The 19943-nt window shown below is 36.5% G+C and overlaps 1 protein-coding gene across 1 annotated transcript in view; it reads right to left on the minus strand.

Annotated features, from left to right (window-relative positions):
• The window catches only part of PGM2L1 (phosphoglucomutase 2 like 1), a 60253-nt gene that overhangs the window by 16540 nt on the left and 23770 nt on the right, over positions 1-19943 (minus strand). Inside the window, exons 2-6 of the mRNA XM_040258824.1 lie at positions 13012-13179; positions 10764-10870; positions 9959-10043; positions 7057-7140; positions 964-1157 (exon numbers count right to left, since the gene is read on the minus strand). Of these exons, the coding sequence (XP_040114758.1) occupies positions 964-1157; positions 7057-7140; positions 9959-10043; positions 10764-10870; positions 13012-13179 (638 nt within the window). The remainder of the gene's footprint in view (positions 1-963; positions 1158-7056; positions 7141-9958; positions 10044-10763; positions 10871-13011; positions 13180-19943) is intronic.

The following is a 19943-nucleotide window of genomic DNA, read 5'->3' on the forward strand; positions in this document are numbered from 1 at the left end:
GTAGCCATTCCCTTCTCCAGGGAATCTTCCTGACCCAGAGATTGATCCCAGGTCTCTTGCATTACAGGTGAATTCTTTACCATCGGAACCACCAGGGAAACCCATCAATATACTGTAAATTTATTCTTCTAAAGTACACAATTCAGTGGTTTTCAGTATATTCACAGAGTTGTTCAACCATTACCATAATCAATTTTAGAAAATTCTAATTACCCCCCAAAAAACTCCATACCCCAGAGCCACCACACCCTAACCCTCCCATTTTTCCCAGCCATAGGCAACCACTAATATACTTTCTGTTTCTGTCTCTATAGATTTGTCTACACTAGACATTTCATTGGAGAAGGCAATGGCACCCCACTCCAGTACTCTTGCCTGGAAAATCCCATGGATGGAGGAGCCTGGTAGGCTGTAGTCCATGGGGTCACTAAGAGTCAGACACGACTGAGCGATTTCACTTTCACTTTTCACTTTCATGCACTGGAGAAGGAAATGGCAACCCACTCCAGTGTTCTCGTCTGGAGAATCCCAGGGATGGGGGAGCCTGATGGGCTGTCGTCTATGGGGTTGCACAGAGTTGAACACAACTGAAGCGACTTAGCAGCAGCAGCAGCAGCAGCAGACATTTCATATCAATATAATCATACAATATGTGGTCCTTTGTGACTGGCTTCCTTCACTCAGCCTATTTTTAAAATTTATCCATGTTGTAGTATGCAACAGTATTTCTTTTTTACGCTGAATAATATTTTAATATATGGATATACAATGAATATATTTCTAGCCATTCATCTATTGATGAATATTTGAATATTTGGGTTATTTCTACTTTTTGACTACTATGAACTGTATTATTTACCTACAATTTTAATATAATGAATAGCCAACACATTTTTACCCTTATTTTTTTCTGTTGTTAATCTTATGTTAAGGTAATATTATCCTACATTCCCCCTTGGATACCTGTAAAAACAGATCTTTTTCAGATCATCCATGTATCTTCTACAAATATCTTGCAAAGGATCTCTCTTTAGTGGGCTGGTATCCACTAAATTATCATTCCAAGAACCATTCCAGGGTTCCACACATTCTTCTATACATTTTAAAATTTCTTTATCATGAGGAGATGTGATCTGAGCACCATTTTCCCAATAAACCTAGAAGATAGGTAAACACAGCTATAAGCACTTGAAATGTTGACCATATGTTTTCTTAGCTACAGTAGGGATATTTGACTTTACAAAGAAGCATACCAAATTAGTCAAGTAGACAATGTCAACGCTGGACTAACTTAATAAATACCTAAGGATATTGATGGTAATGATTCCAAAGGGACTTTTCAACAAAATGATTCTGTATTATTTTCTCATTTAGAAGAAGTACATTTTAATAACAATACAAGTAAAATATAATCAGGGCACCATTATGATATTGTTAAAATATGCATATATCATAGCGTCCAATCATAATCTTAGATCTATAATTATATACTAAAGAAGATCTAAGAAACCATGGAAAAAACCTGATATTATAAAATTTTAGCATTATAAAGTGGTTCTGTTATATGATAAAGAAGAATTTATTTTTCAGCTATAAATTAAACTAGAATTTATGTCACATCAAATAAAGTCTATTCCAGGGAAGACAACAAACATATTAATTATTCCACACACATTTCGGTATATGTATTTTCAGTATTTAATGAAAATACATTTCATTAAGTTGTCAGTCTGTCAAGTAGCCAAATCAACAAGACATTAGGAACAGTTAACAAAAAAAGCAGAAAATGTATTTTTATAATTCACAGGATCTCAAAGTTAGAAGGGACTCATCTATACCAACTTCTCCCATGTATTTGACATCAATCCCTTCTACCACATCCTGAATGAAGGAAAGAAGAATACTTTTGAATATATACTATGTACTAAACTTTGTGCCAAGCAATATGGTAGACTAGATGACTCAAAAAGCTAAAGTAGAAAAAGTATTGTCTAAAATGCATAGCTTAGTTCACAAAAATGAAAGAGAAAACTCCAGGCAGTGGGAAAAAAATGAAAGAATGATAAACTTGAATGATAAAGCTATGCATTGATGCTGTGGCCAACTGGCCTTTGAGAAGCCAACTTGCCATTTATCTGGTTCTTGATTGTAATGCCCAGGTGGAAAGCAGGAAAATGGAACTGAGATGCCCTTCTTAGTGGAAATATGGAATAGAAAAAGTTCTGTCCACTATTACTGAAAGATGATAAGGTAGCATGTCTCTCTTCTTAAGTTCTGGGTGATTAAAAAATTTCAAATCTGAGGCCTACATTAACAAAAATTGCTCCCAGTTGGTGAAACTCCTGAGGTTCCTGCAGAAATTTAAAAAACAAAACCAAAAATCCAGTTGAAGGGATGCTCCCACATTCCAAGCAGCCAACAAGATCCTGTTCATGATCCCTGAAAGCTCTCCATGAAAATTTATTTAACATGAGAAAAATAATCTTGGCCTTTCTCCCTGCCTTTCTTCTTACCTTATATGTGAATGTGATGCCTAGAGGTACAGCACCCCTTATACAATGAGCACTTGAAGAAAAGGCCAAAACAAAACTGCAGGGATGCTAGGTCCAACAACATTGAGCTGTAGAACCATACCAGTTGCCACATACTTCTGGATTTTTTGTTATGTGAGACAAATTAACTCCTATCAACTTTAACCACTTTTGTGGGTTTTCTGAACCTGTAGCAGAAAGCATCCCTCCCTGATACACTAACAGAGAAATCTGTGCAAAAAAATATACCCAGGAATAAACTTAAAAAGAAATATGAAAGATGAAAAATCTTTAAAATGTGACTAAAGGGTCTAAAAGAAGGAAACAGCAACCCACTCCAATACTCTTGCCTGGCAAATTCCATGGACGGAGGAGCATGGTAGGCCACAGTCCATGGGGTTGCAAAGAGTTGGACACGACTGAGCAACTTCACTTAAAGGGTCTAAAAGTAGTCTTGGAAGAATAGAAAGATACATTCTGTTCTTGAATAAAGAGACTCAAAAATTACAAAAATACTGAAGCTCTCTAAAGTAATGTACAAGAGAAATATGATACCAATAAAAAAGCCAAAATAATTTTTCCAGATGGAGAAAAATACCATAAGAACATTCACAGAAAAATAGTCAAAAGGTAAACAATAATATGGGGAGAAATACCTGAAAGACAGATGACCAAGAACTACTTTGGAATTTTCACAAATCTACAAGGAAAAGAGCAACTACCGATGACAAAAATGAGTAAAGCCTTTAATAGACTTTTCAGGAAAGGGAACACAAATATCTTATAAATGTACGAAAAGATGCTCAACCTCACTCACAAGACAAGTACAGATTCAAGATAACATTTCCACATATCTGACTGGCAAAGATGAAAAGGTCTGACAAACAATAATGGATGGTGTGGGGTAAAGACCCTCCTATACTGCTGGTGAGAGTAGCAGTTGGAACCACCACTTTGAATAGAGAATGACAAACTTTATTTCATAGATCCGTTGACTATGAAGTTTCACATCTAGAAACTTATTCTATAACTCAGCAGGGCCATAGGAATATAATGTGAGCCACAATGCAAGCCACATATTTCACATGCCTTTTTTGTATTAAGTCTTCGAAATCTGATGTGTATTTTACATTTACAACACATCTCAATTCAGACTAGTCATATTTTAAGTATTGGGTAATCATAAGTGGCTGGTGGCTATCAGATTGGACAGTGCAGCTACCAAGAATAAGAATAAAAACAACAGGTAACATTGATCAAGTATTTATCAGAGCCAGATACTATAGAAGCATTTTTCATGCACTGTCTCCCTTAATCGTAACTCTTGCCCTAAAATACTGGTTCTATTATTACTCTCAGTTTACAGATGGGGAAACCAAAGCATAGAGAAATTAAGTAATTTATCTTAGGTTACAAAGCTTCTGCGTGGTGGAGATAAGTTTCAAACCCAGTCCATAATACTCTTGAAAGAGAAAAGTGAAAGTGAAGTCGCTCAGTCGTGTCTGACTCTTTCGACCCCATGGACTGTGGCCTACCAGCCTCCTCTGTCCATGGGATTTTCCAGGCAATAGTACTGGAGTGGATTGCCATTTCCTTCTCCAGGGGCTCTTCCTGACCCAGGGATCGAACCCCAGTCTCCTGCATGGCAGACAGACGCTTTACCGTCTGAGCCACCAGGGAAGTCCCAAATGGTTAAGATAACACTCTTAACCACTATTCTATAATGACTCTATAAATCTACTTGTGTATACGAACAAAGATGTGTATAGAAAAACATTCACTCTAGCATTATTTGAAAGCGTAGCAGATTAGAAACAAATTAAAATGTTTATCAACAAGGATTGGTTAAATAAATTAGGATTCATCCATATAGGTTTTTAAAGATGAATGAGGCAAACCTATTTATAGATCGACTGATGTAGAGGATGATCTCTGAGACTGTTTCACACTGTTGTGTGAAAAAAACAAGGTGCAGAACACTATATATAACACCCTGACATTTATGAGGGGAAAAAGAGGGACTGACCAATACTACACATATGATTACACAGGCATAGATTACCTCTGGAAGGAAACTAAAACCAGAAACAGTATTTGCTTCTGAAAAGAGATGCTCGGGGAAAGGGGTGGGAGAAATACTCTTTATTGTTTTAACTTTTTATAATGTTTAACTTTTATACTTTTTACCTTGTGCTTATACTTCTTAAAGTATAAGAAAAAATATATAAAATATATATAATATTAAAAAAATCTTTGAGGGTCTACTCTATGAAAAGTATCTTCAATAAAAATAAATATCAAAACAAAGTCCCACCACCCATGAGCTTATATTGGGGAATTAGGGCGGGAGGAGGATTGAACAAACAAGTCAATAAACAAATAAGATAATTCATTATAAAGAAAGCAGGTAATTATAGACAGTGATAAGTTCTGTGAAGAAAATAAATAAAATGAAGAGAAGATCATTGAGGGAAGCCACTTCAGATAAGGTGGCCAAAGAAGGTCTCTTCAAGAAAGCAACATCTGGGCAGGAAACTTAAGGATGAAAATAAGCAAATCTGCAAGATTTGGGGAAGAGCAATCCAAGCAGAGGAACAAACAAAAAGCTCAGAACCTTTTGGAGGCTCTGGAGGAACTGGGAGAATGGAAAGAAGCTGCAGTGTGACCAGGACACAGTGAGCACAGAAGAGGACTGAATGGAATGAGGTGGAAGAGGCAGGCAAGAGACAGAATCCTATAAGCCCAGAGGTAAGGAGATTGGATTTAGCAGGAAAGCTAACATGACCTGTTTATATTTTAAAAGATCCTCTGGCTGCTTAGTGGAAAATAGACTACAGGGAAGAGCAGTGGAAGCAGGAAAGAGACCAGCTAGGACGATGTTGTTCAGGCAAAGACAATGGTTTAGAACTGTGGCAGGAGAAGACACGGGCAGAAGTAAACACATCCTACATAGATTTTGGATGCAGAATTTGTAGAACCAGTTAGTAAATTAAATGTCTGGAGTGAAGGAAAGGGAGTAATCAAGAATGAATTTTGATTTTTGCTTGGATGGGTGGTAGTTTGAATTTATAGAGATGGGTTAAGACTTGGGGAGGAACACACTTGAGTGTGAGGCCTCTGTTCTAGAGAGACTAATTTTGAGACATGTTAGGCATCCCAATGAATATCGGGTTGGCAGCTGGATGTAGGAGTCTGATGATCAGAGAACAGATCTGGGTTCTTTACTCTGACAGTTGACCTCTCCCTCCTTGCAACTCTCTTACCCCTTTGGTTTTTGTAACATCAGTTTCTTCCTGTCTTTGTCCCGTCTCCAGATCCTCTTCTTTCTCCCTTCTTTTGAAGTTGATATTCCCTAGGGATCCATTCTTGTCCTCTTTTTCTAACCTACACTGTCTCTGGGCTGCCCATCCAAATAAAGAACTTCCAAATATTCTCAAATGCTCTAACATAATATGTACAGTGATCCCAAATTTCTCCCCAGACAACAGATCTGCATATTCAACTGCCTAAAGGTTGCTGCTGCTTGACTGACCCACAAATCCCTCAAACTTAATTATGTCCCAAACTAATGAATTAGGCTTCTTCACTGCTTCTGTAAATGGTAATACTCCCCACTTAGCTGGCAAGGGTCAAAATCTTAGATTAGTATAAAATATTCTTTTCCCCAGTAAACCAGAGCTCAGTGTGCGTGGAGTCCCCCCGTACACAAGAAGAAAAAGAAATATTAGATTATAGACTCATGAGCCAGGAGCCCCAAACACTGGTTCAACATTGCTGTATCTTCTGTTTGCCACTTCTGAGCACCCTTCACCCTTCCCCACCCCACTTTCTGCCATGAAGCCTGACATATCAAACAGATCCTGTGGCCTATAAGGAGTCTCAGCAGAACACTGGAGGGAAAGGAGGAGAATGAGGTCAAAGTACCATTCCTCCAGCTCTCCTCCTTCAAACTCCCACTCATTCTTCAAGTTCTTGGTACAAAATGATTTTATCTCTGAAATGGTAGAGAGGATGATTTGGGATGGGCTGGGGAAATCAAGGGCAGTAAGATATCAGAAGTAAAAAGACCACTGAAGAGACTTCTGTAATAGTACATAAGTATATAAAGTACAATAATACATATTGAGATGTAATAAGGGCGAGTAAAGATACACATTCTTTGAGTGGTGGTGGTACTCAGTAGCTTCAATTGTGTCTGACTCTTTGCGACCCTATCGACTGTAGCCCGCCAGGTTTCTCTGTCCATGGGATTCTCCAGGCAAGAATACTGGAGTGGGTTGCCCTGCCCTTCTCCAGGGGATGTTCCCGACCCAGGAATCGAATCCACATCTCCTGTGTCTCCTGCATTGCAGGCAGATTCTTTACCCACCTGGGAAGCCATTCTCTGAGAGGCAGCCTCAGTGTTTTCATCTTCCTGCTTCCAATGTCTAACCCTGCTTCCCATTGTAGAAAATATACTCAGCACATATTATTTAAATAAAATAAGAACTATGAAATAACCAAAGATGAAGAATCCAAGGTTTACCTTGTATCCATTGTCTTCTTTGCGGTTGTGAGATGCCGTAATCATCACACCTGCAACTGCATTGAGTTCCTGGACTGCATATGGCTAAAAAAGCAATAATACTGTAATTCTGTTTCCTAGCTACTCATACATTTGACATAAGAATAACTTTGATTAAGTAACTGGAAAAGACATTAAGATATAAATAGCCTAAAAACTTAATAATCAACTCCAGGTTCACTAGGTGGGATATAACTAAAGCCAACTATTAGGTCATCAGTAACCACCTAACTGTTAGACTGAATGCTCCCCCCCCCAACCTAGTCTCATTTAACTTAGTCTTATAATTATTTTGTTCCTTTAATAAATATTTAACAAACAAGTACTATATACCAGATATTCCACCAGACTCTGGAGATATGAGAGGGGAATCTAATCATAAAATATTATACCTGGAAGTAAATTTAGAAATCATATGTAAAAATATTATGTAATCATAAGCAAGAATTATATAAGCTTGGAACATAGGTCTCTTACCTTTTGATTTGAAGATCTTTACATACACTCTGTGGCCTCTATAGCATATAAAAATGAATTTACCATTTCTCCCAAAGTTAATTGCCAGGTTGAATTTCCCTTTTTCATCACAGTTATTATTTATTTGCCTAAGATGTTCCTCCATTCTACCATCACATCCAACTTCTCTCCTTCTGGCCATGGGGTAATGGGCATATGACACTGATCTGACTACAGTAACCTATTCCTTTGATGATTTAACTCAGAGGCTGGCTCATAAGACCCAATTCTTCTCCAAGATGTTTTTGCTATAAGTAGATTTCCTCTGACTCAAAGACATGGTGATAGAGTGCCAAAAACAACTTCCCTAGCAGCTAGAGCAGATCCACTTGCAATAAGAGAAGAAGGCCAACACACAGTTACAGATGGAAATGGTAACCCAGAGGCAGACTCCTACAAAAAAGTTCAACATTTCTGGGCCCTCCTTGGTTTCTGTCATTCATTAGAGCTAATTGTTTAAAAATTCCTTCAATTCTTTGATCCACTCTGTTTATGTCCAATAAATCACTAGTAACAGATTATGGAGACATTATCTAATCATCTAAAAATTGGTAAAACTTGCCAACAAAATCATGTAGACCTGACATTTTTATTTTGAGAAGATTAATAAAAATCAGTTCAATTTCTTTAATGACTACAGGTCTGTTCAGGCTTTCTATTTCTTATCAGTTTTGATGTATTAATTATTCAAGAAAATTGGCCAATTCTCCTAAGTTTCACATTTATTTGCATCACGTTCAGAATATTGTGGTTTTCTTAATCTGTTTTAAGTCACTCAGTCGTGTCCAACTCTTTGCGACCCCATGGACTGTAGCCCACCAGGCTCCTCTGTCCATGGAGATTCTCCAGGCAAGAATACTCGAGTGGGTTGCCATGCCTTCCTCCAGGGGATCTTCCCAACCCAGGGATCAAACCCAGGTCTCCTGCGTTGCAGGAGGATTCTTTACCATCTGAGCCACCAGGGATTGTCTTTTTTCTTTTTTTCTTCAGTACCCTTGCGAAAAGGTCTATTTTACTATTTGTCTCTTCAGAAAGCCAACTCCTGCTTTTGTTGATACCCTCCTTTTCTTTATTCTCTAGTTAGCTGATTTTTCCTTTATCATTATTATTTTTTAAATTTTATTTGGATTTATTCTGTTTTTATCCTAACATACTAAAGTCTTAGTTCATTACTTAAAACTTTTTTCCTAATATATTCATCAAGACTATAAATTTCCCTTTAAGTAGAGCTTTAGTTAAATCTCATAGTTTTTTTTTGCTACTTAGTGTTTTCATTGCTGCTCTTAAAATCCAGACAGTCCTTGCTTTGCAAAGTTCCAATACACATGAATTTCTGATACCATGTTTAAGTAAATAATACCAGGCTCCTAAAAACGTGCTCAAATTTCAGCTGCCTATGCTGTAACTATATCAAGTAAAAACTTGGCTCCTAGCTCTTCAGTCTGAAACAACTATGTATATATGAGATCCATCATGATTAGTAACTGATCATGTCACTGTTGGTCACTGTGCATCTGTGAGCTATTGCACAGACAGCAAAACATGTAGCTGTGTTGCCGCTTTACCTCCCAGAGATAACTCATGTGACAGTTTTGCAAAACTGGATGACTGAAATTAGAAAATGGCCAACAAAGATGAAAGTGCAGCAAAGCAGCAAAAAGTGATAATGGTGGAGGTGACATTTGAATCAATCATAAATGAAGTTATAGAAAAATAACTGGGAACATTGACACTGCTGTCATTCAAGAGACTCCAGATAGGCAATCAGATCAGCTTAGTGAAGGTGAATGTATGGATATAAGTTAAGGATGTGTTTGTGATGAAAACGATGAGGTTGTCCTAGAGTAAGTGATACTGGCAAAAAAGGAATTCTCAAAAACATTTTATGACATTGAATGTGCAAAAGATAAAATGTGGAAAGTTAACCCAGACTTAGAAGGGAATTTGATAATTCACCAAGGCATAGAAAAGACGCACACTTATTGTTAAGTTATATGACAAGAAGCAAGCACTGTTCACACTCTTGAATTTTTAAAGAAGACATAGAACACTCAAGTGAGTGTTTTATAGTAATTTTGCCTGCTTGATAAATCAGTTTCTGAAAGAAGAATATTAAAATATCCCACCATGACTCTAGACTTATCAACTTGTTATAGATCAAATTCTTAGGTGGTTCAACACATACGTGTTGAATGAAAATAAAGTCAGAGCAATATTTGTTTTCTTCAGGTCCTTCGTATCATTTAATATAGAACTTTATGCATGACAAAGATTTGAACCCTGTTTGATTTAGGAAATACTTTTTCAAGAGCAGCAATCTGTATGATCAATGATATAACACACTTACTACGAAAGGTGTAGGAACGTATCTTGAAAAAAGATACACAGGAACATCTTTGGCCAGTAAGACTGCAGCAGTTAGCTTAGCAAGCCTGAAAAAGGGACAGAGATTTCACTTGGTCCTTAGCTTACCATACTTAAAAAAACCAACCTCCCACAAAATAAATGCATTACAATTGTTCAGAATATACAGCAATCTAATCCAACCAATTCCTATAATCACTAGTTATTTAAGCTTCATGCTCCAACTTTAAATTGTTAACAAACAAGATTTTTTAAAAGGAACTTTAACAAGGAAGAGAACTGACATTTTAATTTCCTCCTTTTTCCTGATTCAGCTTTTGGTGGTTATTTTACTAGGCAATAAAATTTTCCTTTTGCAAAAGGCAAAAAACATGGAAGAAAGTGAAACCAGAGACTTTGACAAACACAATATACCTTTTTCCCCTCTAAAAAAAAGTATCACTAGATCATGATTATCTATGTGTGAAAATATGCCAAATCTAATAAAATGGGATTATAGTGAGAGAATACAACTTACATAATATTGCTACCCAGTGCCTTCGCCAAAATAATAAAATCACAAGATAATCTATGATGTCATTCTAAATACTAACTTTAAATATTTAAAAATTTACTCTTTTCTGTAAAAACCAAAGGTTATCTTTGAAATGCTGATGTTTCAGCTCTAAATAAACACCAGCATGTGATCACATTTTTTGGACAGTTTCCTGTTTCAGAACTCTTATTACTGGGCATAAAATTTTTTTTTCAGATTTTATTCCAATCCAGTCTAATCTCTGATACTGTACCTCTGGCTGCTGCAGCTGCTAGTTACTTGACCCCGTGTGTCATACCCAACTACAAAGCCTCTTTGCTTGAAGTCTGAGAAACATCTCTCAAGGTATTTGTACATCCCCTGAAGCAGATAAACAGAAAAGATTAATTCCTGAGTAATGCCTGCATTTTCAGTGACTTAAAGTCTATGCTTTTTATGTGTGGTGTGCAGCTAATTGGCTCCCAGGGAACTGGCCTCCTCATTTTGCCCATGTTCACCAACATGAGAGCAACAATCTTCAATCCTCAAATGTGAGATGACAAACACCCGTTTCCCGAAGTTTTGGACACATTTGATACAGAGAAATATCAAGAAACTGTTAAATATAATACAATGCATAAAACATTAGGTAAAAAATGATGGGACAAGAAAGTCAGTATGCTAAAAAAGAAAAACTGTTAGAAGAACCAAAAGAAATTGCTGTTTGCATTAAGGCTCTAGAGAATGGAAGTCTGACAGTTTTAGAACTTACTAAATCATAAGATTGAAGCTAACCATAAGAGTTGATCTATTTATGACAGAAACATTTTAAATCAGCAATATAAACCTTCATTAGAATATTTGTTAAGATGGCTGATCCCATTCCTTAGTTTTAAAATCACGAAGAAAATCTTATAAAACAAGGAAAATTTGCACCAAAGGAGATAAAAAGTGGAATAAAGTATTTAATATTGAAAATACCACAATAAGCCAAAGCCATTTAACTATTTTATGAATGATTTGCTAACTTTAATAAACACTTTCAACTATACAAAACTAACACTTTTAAAACTACTTTCTCAAATGTTGCCACATTTAATCCTCACAATAACCCCAAAAAGAAAGAAATGCAGGTACCAGTTTTATTTTTGTCTCTGTTGTTCAACATCTCTTCCAAAAGAAAGGAGACAAAATAAGATTGAAGCTCCATTTAATGACTTGCCCAAGGCCATTCATTCACAATGTTATACTAATTTAATGAAGACCTACAACATGGCAGGCACTGCCACGTAACTATGGTGCCAGTACCAAATGAGGTCCCAGTGACTTCTGGGAACTGGGAACTTCCTTCACAGTTCTTTCAAGTATAATTATTCTTCCCAATCTACTCATGAGTGAGTGTGTCTGTGTGTGCACGTGCACTCATGCATGTATTATAGCCCAAACTGACCAACTTATTTATTTCTAATAATGATGCTATCCTAAAATCTCACAGAATCTCATACTTTGGTGTAAAAATCCATCTTATCTTATCCCACTATACCTAGGTTCTGAAAAAAAGCTAGAGTTTAAGAATCAGATTCAATCTGGCTTTTCTACTTCAAATATTGGAATCTCAGCTCCTGTAAAAATTTGCACTTCTGTAGAAATTGACTTTCAAACACCTGCTCCACTCCTTTTTGTAAAGTCAAGGAATCTTCAGTCAAAATGAAATCTTATGAGGAATCCCAACATGTCAGAAAGATCTAACTGAAGCTTTTCTGAACCAGGAAAAGAAAGGGGATGGGGACAGGAGCTAGCAAGCATCCTACTGTTCAGTCATCTTGTCATTATTTGTTCCCAAACCCCTGCATTAGCCATTGAATTTAAAGAATTTCCTCAGAATAAGATTTATTATTTGCCAGTATTGATTAGAATCATATCTATTGAGCAATTCTGTAGTTTAGGACTATTTTTAGTATATGCTAAATGTATTTTGGCCTCCAAAGTGGAGTTCCCTGAAACAGTTAAAGATGATTCACTGGAAAGAGAATTCTTTCTAGAATAAATTGCATAAAAATGGGGAGAAATAAAACAAATGGAATCATATCAACACTGTCTTAACTCTCAAATTATATGGAAAGCCATGTTAAAGGGAAATATTTTCAACTAAAATTTCCAAATACTCTGGTTAACCTTTATCAGTGGCCACATGCCAAAACAGATCACTTTCTATCTAAGTTTGCTTCTTTGTATTAAATGAAAATGTCAATAACCATTTCCTGGTTTGAAATGCAAAGTAATACTGTCAAGAAGTTGACGATGGCAACCAAAATAACCAGAACGTCAGTCTGTGACCCTAAAGATACATACATGACCTCTAAGATGAGTCTTGTGTAAGACCAAAGGTCAGAATTTATATTACATTTTTCATTTATAAGAAAGTATCTTGCTGGATATAAAGCTTTTTTACTACTTTTTTAAAAAACCTAATTTATAAAGCAAAAAAGTGACAAAAGTACACATATAATAATAATACTTACCTGTGTTGACTGTATTACTGTAAGATCATTAATATAGCAAAATCCTGCCCCCATAGCAGAACGAAGTCCTGCAGTTCCAAAAGTCATTCGGCAACAAAGCCTATCTCGCAGCTCCTTGTTCATCCCATTCCTTAACAGATTTTCAATTTGCTCTCTTGTTTTTGGATTCTATTTAAAAAAAGATGCATTAAAACTTAATCAGAATCACAAGTAGAGTTCTAATAGGAAGCCCTTCTGAGCAGCTAGTAAGTTTTATTCATAGATTACAAGGTTCTGCATTTACTATAAATATATTAGCATAGAGGGAAGCCTGGCATCCTGCAGCCCATGGGGTCACAAAGAGTTGGACATGACTGAGCAACTGAACCACAGCAACAGTAATAAAAAAACACCTGCTATTTACTGAGTCCCTAAAGTGCCCAGACCCTAATGAGGGTGGTTTATATATCTTTAATCCTATTTTTAAAATACTATATTTAAGAAAATTTTAACAAGCTGACAACCTTAAGAGCTATGGACCCAAAATAAAATTAGTAAAAAATGACATCAATTATTACCAACTATGCTAAGTTTTAAAAGAAATGTGGGAGCTATTAAATAAATGTAATTACAACATGCCTATTAAATACTTCCTAAACATCTATAATTCAAAATGATCAGATAAGCCTTGTGTGTGTGAGTGTGTGTGTGCGTGTGTGTGTTCTCAGTCATGTCCGACTCTTTGACACCCCAGACTATACCCTGCCAGGCTCCTCTGTCCATGGGGTTTTCCAGGCAAGAATACTGGAGTGAGTTGCCATTTATTCCTCGGGGGGGCTCTTCCCCCCGCCAGAGACTGAACCCGTGTCTCTTGCATTTCCTGCACTGGCAGGTGGATTCTTTATCACTGCACCAACTGGGAAGTCACAGATAAGCCTTACTGCTCTTTAAAATCACAGAAAACTGTTCAATTTATCTATAGCAAAAAAAAACTGACTATAAAAAGGTCTTAAGTTTAAATATGGAGTTGATTAAGAATGAGAATGAAAATTCAGTTCAAACTTGGCTTGTGAAGCAAGACTTGCCAACATCTTCATTTTAGGATTCCTATTTCATTAGCACATACTTCAAGTTATTTTCATAAAGCTCAGGATGCCTATAACTGAAAATAGTGCTTCACAAATGAGTAGCAAGTTTTAAATAGAAATGTAATTATAAATAAGAATAAAACTTTAATGTATGGCAAAACCAATACAGAATTGTAAAGTAAAATAAAAAATAAATAAAATTTAAAAAAAAGAATAAAACTTAAATGGAATTTTCCAGCAGTTTATTTTTAGGAGAAAGAGTCAAAAGTAAGAAAATAAGGTAAAACATAACTTCTCTCTGCCATTACCATACATAATATGGATTGAGTCCCTACTAACTTCTTAGTTTGTCTATATCTACAATCTATACAATGATAATGAATATTCAGAATGATAAGCCAAGACATATGAAAGATACTATATTTGCACTTATAGAGAAATAAAATCATGTTAATATATAATTTAAACAAAAAAGTATTCTACTAATAGTGAAAATTAAAGTTATTGGGATACATGCCAAAAACTAATGAGAAGACATGGAAATTTTGATTAACTGAAATTGTAATCTGCTTAAACTAGATGGATGATAAAAATGTATATATACATATATATATATAGAGAGAGAGTGTGTGAGCATGCCTTGACTTAAGCAGTCTCTATTTCATAAATGACACAAACTAACAGAGTTACTTTTAAAATATGAATAGCTATTAAGAAAAAAATCCAAACAATAAAATAAAACAATAAAACAATAAAATTATCTGGGCTACTATATATTATTCCAATGTCTGTATTATACCACCAAATTTGATACAGAAGTCAAAGAGATTTGAAGAGGATTAACATTGGAGAAGGCAGTGGCACCCCATTCCAGTACTCTTGCCTGGAAAATCCCATGGATGGAGGAGCCTGGTGGGCTGCAGTCCATGGGGTCGCTAAGAGTCAGACACGACTGAGCAACTTCACTTTCACTTTTCACTTTCATGCATTGGAGAACGAAATGGCAACCCACTCCAGTGTTCTTGCCTGGAGAATCCCAGGGACCGGGAAGCCTGGTGGGCTGCTGTCTATGGGGTCGCACAGAGTCAGACACGACTGAAGTGACTTAGCAGCAGTAGTAGCAGCAACATTTAAAAATTATGACCCAGCAATCCCACTGCTGGGCATACACACTGAGGAAACCAGAATAGAAAGAGACACATGTACCCCAATGTTCATCGCAGCACTGTTTATAATAGCCAGGACATGGAAACAACCTAGATGTCCATCAGCAGATGAATGGATAAGAAAGCTGTGGTACATATACACAATGGAGTATTGCTCAGCCATTAAAAAGAACACATTTGAATCAGTTCTAATGAGATGGATGAAACTGGAGCCGAATATACAGAGTGAAGTACTAACACATATATATGGAATTTAGAAAGATGGTAATGATGACCCTGTATGCGAGACAGCAAAAGAGACACAGATGTGTAGAGCGGACTTTTGGACTCTGAGGGAGAGGGAGAGGGTGGGATGATTTGGGAGAATGGCATTGAAACATACAGGATGCTTGGGGCTGGTGCACGGGGATGATCCAGAGAGATCATATGGGGTTGGGAGGTGGGAGGCGGGTTCATGTTTGGGAACTCATGTACACCCGTGGTGGATTCATGTCAATGTATGGCAAAACCAATACAGTATTGTAAAGTAAAATAAAGTAAAAATAAAATTTTTAAATAAAAAAAAGAAAAGGAAACACAAAAATGAAAAGACTGAAAAACTCCAGTACTATACAGGGTACAAGGCAGTATCACACAGTTAGTTACACTGAAATTAGGATAGGCTTTTTAGAAAGATTTTGCAGCAATTATCAATATCAAACTGCATATGCCTTTGACCCATAGATTTCTCTGTCCACAGTAATATGTTCAAATGAACAAGATTCATTCATACAAGAATATCCATTGCAGTATCTTACTGCCAGTAGTATTATTACCATCATATTGATGAAGAGATTAAGATTTAGAGAGGGAGCCTCGTAACACTGAGCTAATTTTGCCAGTCTAGACAGGAACTGAATCCAGGTTGATCCGGCTCTAAAGCCTGTTCAGTTCAGTTTGAGTTGCTCAGTTGTATCTGACTCTTTCTGATCCCATGGACTGCAGGATGTCAGGCCTCCCTGTCCATCACCAACTCCTGGAGCCTACTCAAACTCATATCCATTGAGTCAGTGATGTCATCCAACCATCTCATCCTCTGTCATCCCCTTTTCCTCCCACCTTCAATCTTTCCCAGCATCAGGGTCTTTTCTGAGTTGGTTCTTCATATCAGGTGGCCAAAGTATTGGAGTTCAGCTTCAGCATCAGTCCTTCCAATGAACACCCAGGACTGATCTACTTTAGGATGGACTGGTTGGATCTCCTTACAGTCCAAGGGACTCTCAAGAGTCTTCTCCAACACCACAGTTCAAAAGCATCAATTCTTTGGTGCTCAGCTTTCTTTATAGTCCAACTCTCACATCCATACATGACTACTGGAAAAACCATAGCTTTGACTAGACAGACCTTTGCCAGTAATGTCTCTGCCTTTTAATATGCTGTCTAGGTTGGTCATAGCTTTTCTTCCAAGGAGCAAGTGTCTTTTTATTTCATGGCTGCAGTCACCATCTGCAGTGATTTTGGAGCCCAAAAAAATAAAGTCTATCACTGTTTCCATTGTTTCCCCATCTATTTCCCATGAAGTGATGGGACCGGATGCCATAATCTTAGTTTTCTGAATGTTGAGCTCTAAGGCAACTTTTTCATGCTCCTCTTTCACTTTCATCAAGAGGCTCTTTAGTTCTATACTTTCTGCCGTTAGGGTGGTGTCATCTGCATATCTGAGGTTATTGATATTTCTCTCGGCAATCTTGATTCCAGGTTGTGCTTCACCCAGCCCAGCGTTTCTCATGATGTACTCTGCATAGAAGTTAAATAAGCAGGGTGACAATATACAGCCTTGATGTACTCCTTTTCTGATGTGGAACTAGTCTGTTGTTCCATGTCCAGTTCTAACTGTTGCTTCCTGACCTGCATACAGATTTCTCAAGAGGCAGGTCAGGTGGTCTGGTATTCCCATCTCTTTCAGAATTTTCCACAGTTTGTTGTGATGCACACAGTCAAAGGCTTTGGCACAGTCAATAAAACAGATGTTTTTCTGGAACTCTCTTGCTTTTTCGATGATCCAGCAGATGTTGGCAATTTGATCTCTGGTTCCTCTGCCTTTTCTAAATCCAGCTTGAATATCTGGAAGTTCACGGTTCACATATTGCTGAAGCCTGGCTTGGAGAATTTTGAGCATTACTTTACTAGCATGTGAGATGAGTGCATTTGTGAGGTAGTTTGAGTATACTTTGGCATTGCCTTTCTTTGGGATTGGAATGAAAACTTTTTCCAGTCCTGTGGCCACTGCTGAGTTTTCCAAATTTGCTGGCATACTGAGTGCAACACTTTCACCGCATCATCTTTTAGGATTTGAAATAGCTCAACTGGAATTCCATCACCTCCACTAGTTTTGTTCATAGTGACGCTTCCTAAAACCCACTTGATTTCACATTCCAGGATGTCTGGCTCTAGATGAGTGATCACACCATTGTGGTTATCTGGGTCATGAAGATCTTTTTTGTATAGTTCTTCTGTGTATTCTTGCCGCCACTTCTTAGTATCTTCTGCTTCTGTTAGGTCCAGACCATTTCTGTCCTTTATCAAGCCCATCTTTGCATGAAATGTTCCCTTGGTATCTCTAATTTTCTTGAAGAGATCGCTAGTCGTTCCTATTCTATTGTTTTCCTCTATTTCTAAAGCCTGTACCATTTCACTATAAACAAAATAATTATGTAGGGCAGGTTAGTAATACTTCTAACAATAATTAACTCCAGCTACAAAGCAAACAATATTCCTTTTTATTATAGCTATATAAATATAAAAATGATCACCAGACATTAATGCTATTAGGTTACTGAGTACACTTCCTAATATTTAATTGCACAACTACTAGAATAAAGCCTAAAAGTATTTTCTGTTATATATCACAATCAATTCTAACCTAATTCTTGGTTCTTAGGAAGCCTGTAATTTGAAGAAAGAATAGATATTTCAACAATTCCAAATCTTAATATTGTTAAGCATCTAAATAGGAAACAATATATAAAATTGATTTTTTAAAAACTCAAATATACCTAAAATTACAAAACTGTAAATAACACTTTAAAATGTTTCTGACAGAGATGAGTGTCTAAACAGTAAACATCAGTTTTATATTAACTACAGAGAAAAAAATTATTTTTTTTCTAGTTTATTTCTAGACAAGTTAAAACAGGAAACTGCAATCTGAAAATCTGAAGAGTAAATGTAACTGACATTTACTTCTGAGGGTCAGCCAGCTTGGAGATCCAAGTGTAGAGTCCTGAAGCAGAACATGTTTTCTAAACCAGATGCTTCCTGACTGAGTCCAAAATACACTCTTGTTAAAGCAATAATTTTCTTCTCTTTAATCTTGGTTTAATTCTAAATTTAATTTCTCCATCTTTAAAAAATTATGGAAATAAATGTAAACTAAATTGGTTTAGGAAAAAACTTGAATGATTACACTTGTCATAAAAAATGATATTTACTTAATAACTGGCTTAATAAAATCTGAATAATAATCACTAAGTGAATATAAAAGTCATATCCAATAAATAAAGATGCTAACTACTCCAAAAGTAGAAAATAAATTTAAAAAATACATTGTTACCATTTAAATATAATATTGATTATGCCAAGATTAGTGTGAAATATAAAAACAATCAGTTTATTTCAAAGCTTAAGATTACATAAAGTCTTTTTTTAACTCTTGTTTTTTTTAATCACAAAGCATATAAACTAATTGAAGGTGACTATTCAGTGACATAGTAATATATATCTCTATAAAGGTTTAAATAAAAATATTTCTCATATAAGGTAATCAAAATAAAACATTTCAAATAGTTACTGTTTCATTTATTCTGATACATCTCACCTTTTTTGACAAATGAAGAACCCAACTGCTGGTCAACTAGTTCAGGAGGTCATTGCAGGGTAATGAAGAGACCACAGACCTTATGATTCTACGAAGAGTGGTCCTGATCTTGGGTCTGCAAATGGTTAGCTAGATAATCCAGAACAAATCACTTGACCTCCTCCTAGACCTTATATTCTCAGTAGAGTGTGATAACTTTTTAGACTATCTTTTCAAGCTCTACAGTAAGAGATCATGTGAGGGACTATATTAAATCTCCAGTCAGTAGCATCTCTTACTAGTACTTTGAACAGATAATTTTACTCTAGTGTCCTCTCTTGTAAGAAATAGAAATGATGTTCTGCTCTTCTTCCTGGGCACACAGATAGAATATATCTTCCAGCCTCCCTTAGAGTTACATGAGATCATGTGACAGAGTTTTGCTCAACAGATCTGAGTAAAAGAGATGTGTGTCAATCCAGGCCATTAAACACTCCCTTACCACCAGCCACCTCTGCCCCCTCCCCCATCCTCTCTTTCCCCATCAACCCACAAAAGAGAGGGCTCCAAGGACTTACAGGAGTACGTAGCATCAAGACGGAATAGGTGATTCACAGAGCAAAATTCCCCTCTACCTCCTTTTGGAGTATTTGCTACTACAGTTAACCTGCCCTAGCTTAGTATTCACAGAGGAATATCAATACCACTCAAAACTTTTTTGGGGTGGTAGACTGAAAGAAATTACTTCACTTTGTATCTTCAGAGCTTATGTAGTATCCTGGCTGAGCTTACTCTTTCCATATCGTTGTCAGTTTCTTTAACAGATTAAAACTTAAAAGCCTTGAGTTCTTTACTCAGTCTCTT

The sequence above is a fragment of the Oryx dammah genome, unplaced genomic scaffold, assembly GCF_014754425.2.
Source record: "Oryx dammah isolate SB20612 unplaced genomic scaffold, SCBI_Odam_1.1 HiC_scaffold_17, whole genome shotgun sequence".
NCBI classification, from domain to species: Eukaryota; Metazoa; Chordata; class Mammalia; order Artiodactyla; family Bovidae; genus Oryx; species Oryx dammah.